The sequence below is a fragment of the Pygoscelis adeliae genome, unplaced genomic scaffold (assembly GCF_000699105.1).
Source record: "Pygoscelis adeliae isolate BGI_AS28 unplaced genomic scaffold, ASM69910v1 Scaffold122, whole genome shotgun sequence".
NCBI classification, from domain to species: domain Eukaryota; kingdom Metazoa; phylum Chordata; class Aves; order Sphenisciformes; family Spheniscidae; genus Pygoscelis; species Pygoscelis adeliae.
In genome coordinates this window covers 103,830-113,523 of record NW_008824358.1, presented here as the reverse complement: position 1 = coordinate 113,523, position 9,694 = coordinate 103,830, and the positions used below count along the sequence as shown (strand labels likewise).

The window sequence follows — 9,694 nt, the reverse complement described above, 5'->3', positions numbered from 1 at the left end:
TGGGTTTGGGTTTTTGTAATTAAGTTACTAAACTTATTTTCCTGATGTTTGGCAATTATTTCAGGTCTTCATAGAATCATAGAACAGTTTGGGTTGGAAGGGACCTTTCAAGGTCACCTAGTCCAACCCCCTCATTTTGCAGAGCTATTCAACAGTCACGTAATTTCAAGTTGATTTACCTCCAGTTCTCCATGCAAACTCTACCATAGCAATTGTAGCAAGCATAATCAAAAGTCTCCCTTTTTTTTTTTAACGTTTGTTACATTATTTAATGCAATAGCTCGCTTCAGATGAGATCTTCTGTGGTAGCTTGGAAACAACATTCTCTTTAATTGTTTCTGAAGCACATCTAACTTTCCCTCCCCCGGTAACACTGGAAAAAACAATTTTGGCTTTCTTACATGTTACCTGTGAGACAGTTCCAATTTCTTATCAGCTGTAACAATCCCATGTTGTCACACATGGTGTTAATGGTTACTTTCCAGCCTCACTGACCAGAAGTTTAGGCGTTACAAGACTACCTTTGCTAAGGACTGGTATGGAAATCAGCATAACATTTTCTGGAACTGATTTTTCAGGTTTTTGTTTGCTCTTTCTTGCTGTTGTGTTCTTGTTTTTTTAAAGAAAAAAAATCAGATATACTACCATTAATGATTATACCGCAAAATTAAGTGTACTCAAATCTTCGGAAAAATGACAAATTTTAAGCTGCTCAAGCAATCTTTTCCCAGATGCCTCTGAGAATGGCTAATAATGCAGTCTTAATGTAAGCTAGTATTGTTTTCCTACGTATCCGTTTTAGGCACTTAAATAGCAGACACTGCCATCTCATCTTTTTTGAGAAGGAAACTGAAGCCCAAGACTATAATAGTCTAATACCTCCTTTCCGTAAATCCAGTCCGACATAGACTATTATTTATGCTAAGGTCAAGTAACAGAATTAGAGAACATCTGTGAAGAATTCACTTTTAATTCATTTGCTCAGTATTACAAAGAATACCTCTGCCACTGATTTTTTTAGCATATCCTTCAATTACCCTAATCTGAAATCATTCTTCCAGCAAAACATTCACATAGTCTACACTCAAGTCTTAACTGTCACAGCCTGCTTCACAGCACCACTTCATTCCTAGAGCAGGTCCATCCTGTGCAATGGCTCAAGCATATCATCATGTAGGTGTGTGTTTCAGTATGTATAAACCTGGGTGGAAGCGGGGGGTGGGGGGAGCGGAGGAGGGTTGGCAACTCTAATACCAGTATTTTTTTCATTGACATTGCAACAGCAAATGGCATTTCTGCATTGACTCTGCAATAGGATTAACTTCCCAATCCCCGTTGTTTTAATTGTTTTAATGCAAATTGTTTTGCTAAATAGAAGTATGCTGAAGGTACTGAGGAGACAAAAGAAATCACTGGTGTTTTGGAGCAGGTTTGTGAAAATATGTTGGCTGGGATTATTCTTCTCATGTTTCTCCAAAATAAATTAATAGTCTGGGTTAGGTAAACCAAACTAGCAGTGGCCATCCTTATTTTTAAGCCATAATGTGTAGATTTGCTCTGACCGGGGTTAGCTAGCAAGATATCATCTGGCAACTAATCATCTCTGTCACAACAGGAACACAACTGGTACTAGAAACAATGGAAACTTTTATGCATGCAAACAGAGTTAGTCAAGAAACCTTCCTTCTGGAGTATCTCCTACACATAAGTAGCAACTACTTTCTTTAAAAAAAAACCCCACACAAAACCTTTAAGTGTTTTTACTCTTTCTAGAGTCACAGAAATAAAGGTGTTCTGCTTAACTGAGCCCAAAAGTTGTTCTGCAAATGCTGTTTTGGACAGCAGATGGATAGGGCAAAAGTTTCAGTCACATGGAACTAGAAATCAAAACTTTCTGTTCAAAATGAAATGTATCATGAGCATGTATGAAAATTGGCATGATCAAGTAAAATGGTGCCACTGTTTCAGGGATTAAATTTAAGCATTGAGTATTAGCAACTTTGAACTGCAATTTCTGGATGTTTATCTACGTTTAGAACTAGACCCAATAAAAGCCTTAATGGGAGTCCTGGGTTTCAATCTCTGGTTTAGGGATTACTCATATATTTTTTGCAGTAATACTGTTTACTGTAAAATAAAGAAACGTTCTGTAATCTTCTGTGTTCTCCTTCTGCTTTGGGTAATGACCTCTGATTTCTTTCCCGCATAACTTCAACAGGAAGCGTACGGCATGCTTTCACCTATAGCAAACTACAGACTAGTAGTAATGGCACTTTCAAAAAGGGAGGGGGACTGAAGAAAAGAAGGAAGGGGAACCACATCCTGCTTTCCATGGGTAAGTGCACTAATTTTTAGCCTAGTTTATAGATGGTGTATCAATATAACATAATCACTTCTTTTATTTTAAGAAAAAAAGGTTCTGTAAGAGACCTGACTACTGCTAATATACAGTATAATCCAAGTCTATTTTCTGGATCGACTTATTCCACCATATTAGATGAAGCAAAGCCTACCTAGGTTAAAAAAAAAAAGGCAAATTAATTTGACAGCCTGTTTACACCAGAGCAGTTCTGGAAAAAGACTCACAGATGGGTGTAACTATAGAATCTGAGAGTCAAACTGTCACCTGCTGAATTTAGATATATGGCTAGTTGGTGCTTTTGGGATCCAAGATGGATCACAACTGCAGATTTGCAGGACTGAGCTGTTAAAGAGCCTACGTTTCGGTAAAAAAAGTCCTTCATTGGATTTAATCCTAGAATCACAAATTCACTTGAATTAGATGTTGCTAAAATGCAGCTGAAGTAGTAGTTCATCATTTTTTCTATTTAGATACTTAATAGAAAATTAGTAAACTTAAACCATCCTTATATACCATAATACCATAAGCTAGTTGAACGTTAAGAACAGTGAAGTGATGTACACCTCAAAATATGAGGCACCAATTAAAATTACTCTGTCCTGTTCTTCCTACTGACACCACCAGTTTACTCACTTGTAGCCATGATACCTGGAGGACATGCTGGTATCCCGTGATCAACTGCCCATCTGTAAGCTCCTTCACCAACTAAAAAGCTAGGAGACACAGAAGAGGGAGTTTAAACAAAACCATATAACAAATCCCCCTTTTCTTGCAATTATTTTTTCTATTTGGTTTGGTCATTTTAAAATCGTAAGCTGTCTACATTTCACAGAAATGTCAGCTACAATGACATTTGGCAACCTTATGTAGTTTCATTAAAAGACTATGCAGCTCTGACATTAAGTTTAGTATTGGATAAAAACACGTGCTATTGAATTTGAAATTAATTACCAAATAGCACCAGCTTTTCATTGCAGCTAAACCAGGACAACGCCACCTAGAGTCTTGCTCTCTGTAACAGCTTAGTAAGATCCTGAAGACCAACAACATGGGATGAATGAGGCGAGAATGGTAAGGTATTTCCAGTAAAGTCAGCCAGTGCCACAGGAATATCGAGAAGTCATTTGAGAAGTACAACACAAGCTAAAAATAAGCCTTATTTGGAAGGATAAAGGTCTGTCTCATGGAGTTTTATCAAGCATTTGCAAATGAGTCAAGTCTACTGAATTTTTAATATATTTGCAAAAAAACCCAACAATTTGAGAAGTTGTTTTCTAGTCAGTACTGAACATTTTACAGTATAGAGACAGTACACACTACCGTGACAATGAACGATAGCAAAAAAATTATATATAGACATGTAACTTTTAGGGGGGGGAAAAAAGCCTCAGTTATCTAAACTGTTTCCCCTTAAATAAATTAATCTGATTCCCTGAAAAGGGAAATGTGGTAGCTGGAAATCACATATTTTCAGAAAGCTGATGCACAACAGTACCAACAACAGCAATACAGTAAAGGATAACTATTGCCAATTGTAACTTCATATCTCCCTTTTGAAATAAGAGTAAAACAACTGCCTAGTGGACACAAGAAGTAAAGACTGAGGATTTACAGCAATTTCAAAAAGTTTTACAGAAATACCAGAATTATGAATTTGAGGCTAAAGAAGTTATTTCGGCTACAAAGAAGTCCCTGGGGCCACACAGTACTACAACTTCTGAGAAGGTTATTGATATAGCAAATTTGTTGGCTTTAATGCTGTTGCAAGTTTTCTTGACAGTGCTATATCCAACACCTGCAGCTTTCAGGGTCTAGTATTTTGAGGTGGTACTTTCTATCTTCTCCCCCCTTTCCTTACAAAAATTCTAAAAAAAAAAAAGGTTATCTAGATAAGAATTTGAATCGTTAAATACATATTTCTTACCATCGTTAGTGCAGCTCCAGATATACATTGTTCATGTTGCAAGATACTGTAGAATAAGTTACTGGGTACTTTGGGAGAACTCAAGCGTCTCCTATTAGGCCAGCTAGTGCTCAAGAAACAACCTGTCACTTTCATTAACGCAAGAGAGAAATGCAAACCGTAGCCAAACCTAATTAAGTAGTATTCTCCATTGACTAAAAGAAGATTTGGTCTTTAAAAGAAAAGTTTTCTATCAACAACACTTTCTCAGGAAGTGAATAAGCACTTCCTGTTCAAAAAAACAATTTACACAGAAAGGAAGGGTAGGTGGAGAAAGTATAAAGCTCAAATATTAGGAGTTTTATATATGATAAATTGAATAGCAGAGATCAGTCAGAAACACTGACTGACGGAAACCCAAAAACAAAGGATGAATGAGTTTGTGCTCTGCTACTCTGAAAGTTGGTTCTGTACAAACAGGATAAAAAGATCTTTCTTGCAAATACATCAAATGAAGAGTACTCTGTAGTTGTTACAGGCTCAGAACACACAGAAGATGAAAACATCCTCTCAGCAAGGAGGTGATGCTTGGACACGCTTTCCAGTTCCAGGCAAACTAGACCATATTAATGGAAAATGCCAGTAAAAGTCTCTAAAAATTGTCTTTTTAGGCAATTTTCTCCAAGAACATGGTTATCCTGGTTCTATTTGCTCCAAACAGGACCATTTAAGACAGGCCACACCAAGCTAAGCAGAAGTGGCAGAAGAAGGTTAGGTTCATTAAAGATGGTCAAGGTGATCCTGAACGTAACAAACTCACTTTGTAACATTTATTATAAAATGCAGCAATCACTCTGAAATCACTGTTCCAAAGAAGAAATTGTTCTGAAGAAATATAGAACAGAGATAAAAGGTGGTGCAAGTTACACAATGTACATATCCTGCCTACAGTACTGTAAAACTGTGAAGCAATTACAAATCCCTGTATACCCAAAGGGGGGAAAAAAAACCACCCCTAAGAAGGGATTCTTTCCCATATGTTACTATTAATACTGAAAAAGGGATACAGGCATGAACTTAGATATCAGTAGTACTAAGGAGTTCTAAGAAAGGAGACATTTAGGTGTATTTGTACCATCCTGCAATCCTTATGTATCTACACTTAATAGCAAACAGATGTAAATAAGCCTTTTCCCTTAGGAAGGTCAAGGTTTCAGTGTAAGAAATAGAAAATCTTCAAAGTTATTACTACAAAACATCTAATCCATTATTCTGTGACCAAAGACCACTTCCAAAGATCCATCCATACGTAATTGTGCAATTATAATAGTGCTTTCTTTTATAAAGTTATACAATGAACAGGAATATCTTATATGATAATATGCAACGTTTACAAGTTCAGTATTTTCTGTTCCTGCATACGGAAGCAGAGAAAATCCTGACAACATCGAGCTGAATAAAATACAAGAGAAAGATGCAAGGACCTTAGAAGTTTCAACAAACGCACTCATGCATTCAGGGATTCTCTACTTTAAACTTTTTAAACTTTAATTTGGATAGTGGGATTCTGTGTCTTAAACAAGACAGCAATATATTGATCCGGAATGACACACTCTACAGAGCAATTTACAGCAAATTGGATACATCAGTTAGGACACTTCATCACTCCTTCCCAATAAGCTTACCATCTCAGAATAAATTAATTCACACTCATTAGAATTTCTTCGGCTGAAAATTAGAAATGTACCACTTTGAATTGGTTTTGAAATGTCACTATAAAAACAGGTGCTGAACAGGGGTAAACAGGCCAAACTAACTGCCTCCATGTGTTCTTTTATAGACAAGAATCTCCATAATGCCACTTTTACTGATCTCACAGTTCCTGAATTCTTCTTGTGTGGCCATGTGTCAAACATTCTGGCCCGAAAACATTAAGCTAGCTTAGATCATGCTATAGAAACAGTCTCTACCACTAGGTTCTTTTAACAAGACAGATTCTTAGGCTAAGCAGTATCTGGAAGATTCCCCAATACACTATTTGCCCATGAGAAACAAGATGAAACTTGCATATCTTTACAAACAAAAATCAGTTACTAAAATCCTGACACTTGGTAGGAATGCCAAAATACAGCTGCTCTCTTGTCATTTGACTATATATATTCCCAGCTTGTACAGGAATGTATTTCAGTCCCAAAACAACGTGTCATGCCAAACCCTGCCAGAAAGGCAAGGCATGAAATTGTCAATAGTCATCACCTACAACGAATGTGAGGCCTCTCATTCTGAACTTGGGATACCCTGTATGTACGGGAGCACCTACCAAAGCAAGTCTAAAGCATAATCCATCATATACCACTAGTATAGATTGTTCCCAGGGTAACTAATTTGCTCTAATAAAATACACATTCAAAATCCAGAATGGGAAAAAGGAAATGAAAATATGTATTAGGTAACTCAGGTCCACAACATTTGCATAATAAACCATATGTGTTGGCTCCGAAGACAGTTCACCTCTCGCCTCGAGAGTTTGAGCTCCCTTGTCTTTAAAAGCATCTGTTAGCCAAGACCTTGCACAGTGTTTGAAAGATTTAGTCTTGCCCTTTGAGGGCGAGAGGATACAGTTTCTTTTCCATTCAGTTATTTTTAAAATAATAGCAGCATAAACTAGGTCATGAAGTTAGAGCAAACATGCTAAAATGCCCAAGTGCTCTTCCTTACAATTCAAGAAAACACTGTGACGATACAGACAAAACTGAATCACAAGTGCTTGCTCCTGTAGCTGACTTCAGCACTAGTTCTGGAACACCAGAAAACCCCACCTCATTTGACACTCTCTTCAAGGTAACTCAGCTAAGCCCTGCCTTCTCGAGACATCTGAAGAAATGAGCTACTAACAGCAATTGAAATTCAAGCTCCTATTCCTTAGTAAACTTCTCCTCTGAAAAAAAAGAAGTTACCTCACTAACTACAGTTACTCTTTTCTTTCTTCATTAAAGAAAACAGTTTTAAAAGCAAGATCTGCTTGTTGATGGTTCGGTTTCAGGGTAGCTTTTTCTGATCTATGAACTTCCTTTGCAGCATGACAGAACGCTAAAATAGTGCTTTTCCCCACTGTTTAAATTGGAATACTACACCATCCAGCTACAGACTATTTGGCTAATTTTACAGAATAAGAATAACATAGTAAGGAAAGTAAAATTTGTGAATCTAAATACACATATTTTAAACTACATAAATGCTGGTTTAATACCTCTGCAAAAACTGTAGTCCATTAGTTAGCAAATGGTAGCAACAGGTATGATAACTGAGGATAGCAGTCAATTAATATGAATGAATCATTCAAGTTCTCTACTTGTCAGTTTAAGCTGCTAATGAAAATAAGATGGTTTTAAGAGCAATCAATTCTGACACATTTCTTGGATTCTTTCCAAAATGATGCAATATTATTTAAAATTGTTATGCATTTAATAGTGACGTCTTCCATCTAAGTGTTATACCCATCTCAATAAAGGAGTGCATGTTTTCACTGTTGTTGTAAATACTATTAAATCTATCTTTAAAATAACTTCCTATTTTGGCTAAGATAAGAGGAAGTTAACTAAACACTGCACATTTCCACACTATAGCTACAAAATAAAGCCACAAAGACAGGCAGTAAAGTAGGATTCTTTTATACACTTGTTAAAAACTGTCGCTTTTTTTAAAGGTAGATGGAGGCAAAGGCAGTAGAATTTCATTTTAATCTTGATGTATTTAGGGATTTTTCAAAACGCTACAGTAACAAACGTAAGAATTCAGTATGACGTAACTGGAAATAATCACACAGACAGAAATTATCACAAAATGATGTTGCCATCTATTCACAATACTTCATTCTACCCACAGCTTCATCAAGCGCAGAACATGTTTCAAAGCTTATCTTCTTTTTAAAGGCACATTATCACTGGTATGTAAAACAGCACCAGCCTTCTTGGGATAAGATATAACCTTCAAATATTGCATGCAGTAGAGACAAAAGACCAAAGTAAAGTCAAGCAGAACAAAGCAATTACCAAGGTGGAATTCTGCCAGCAGAGAGTTTTCCCTTCTGCCCTTCACACAACAATCTATTTGCAACTGAAACTGGATTCTTGATCCCTGAAAAGAAAAATTAGCAAAAAATGGGAACAAAACATTAAAATATTTTTCCACATAGCATTGTAGTGTTCATTTTGGCAATGGGAGACAGCTTCCTTTAATTTCCAAGGCTTTGCCAAGTCATTAAGAGACACCTTATGTTATGTTTCAATTTAATACCAACTTTATCAGTTTTTCCTTCATGTGTCCTATCAGTAGTGACAAAGCCTTCTAATCAACCCCCCCCCCCTTTTTTTTTTTTAAAGAAAGAATCTTATTGAAATAATAGGAGTGACCTCCTACCACAGAAATCTCAAATTAAATCTATAGTATTCTACAGGCCAAAGATGTTTTATGATCATTAATTTTTCAAGATGGAAAGAGCTTTCATTTGGATCTATCTGGCCAGAAGAGGGATTATAGGATTCAGGCTTAGCTTTCTCTCACTCCCTCATTTCCTCCTTCCCCATGGTTGGAAGGATACATTTTGTAACAAACAAGCCTTGAAACACTTAATTTTACTATTTATTTTAGATTTATATCTACATGAGGAAGTTATTACCACGGTTTAGAACTATTCTAGTATAAAGAACAAAGCTTGAATGTTGTCAGAAAAGCTATTCAATAGTAACAGTTAAGGCTGTTCAATGTACTTAGGACAAAACCTAAACAACCCCTATTTGGGACTGTATACCTATATTTGTTTTGTGCTGAAAGCTAAAACTAGACAAAAAAAAGAGAAGCGCATTAATTCTCAGATTAACTAAGTCCCATATGCAAATGTATCTAACCTTATAACAGTAACACACAAAATAAATCCAAATGTAACTGATCACGTGAGAGAAATTATAATGAAAAAATCTACAGTATACAGAAATTTTATGTCCCAAGCAAACAGCTTGACAGATGAGCAGCTCTGCCCATTCTCAAGAATACATGAGAGGCTTCAGTCTGCAGGCTAGCACCCTGCATAGCCTTCTGACACTATAAAAGAAACTTTGGTCCCTTAGGATCCTAATTTGACCAACTTAACTAAGAGATCGAAGTATCAATTGACCTTATGATTGAATGATGTACCAGTAAGTTCTTTGAGGGGACAGAGAACACAAACAAATATAAAGCCTAATTTAAATGCCTGTAATCTTTTTTTTAATAATTGCATTTTATTATAAAGTTATCATTCTACAAATTCATCTGAGCAAACTCACTCCCATTGTGAATACTGTATAGTAGCATACAATTGTTCTGCATCGAAGTATTATCACTGAACTAATACAACAATATGTTACACAAAGCAAATTAACACAAAACAG

At 36.2% G+C, this 9,694-nt stretch overlaps 1 protein-coding gene across 1 annotated transcript in view; it reads right to left on the bottom strand.

Annotated features, from left to right (window-relative positions):
• Window positions 1–9,694, bottom strand: part of TASP1 (taspase, threonine aspartase, 1) — an 86,181-nt gene that overhangs the window by 63,251 nt on the left and 13,236 nt on the right. Inside the window, exons 5-6 of the mRNA XM_009319560.1 lie at window positions 8,318–8,402; window positions 2,996–3,075 (exon numbers count right to left, since the gene is read on the bottom strand). Of these exons, the coding sequence (XP_009317835.1) occupies window positions 2,996–3,075; window positions 8,318–8,402 (165 nt within the window). The remainder of the gene's footprint in view (window positions 1–2,995; window positions 3,076–8,317; window positions 8,403–9,694) is intronic.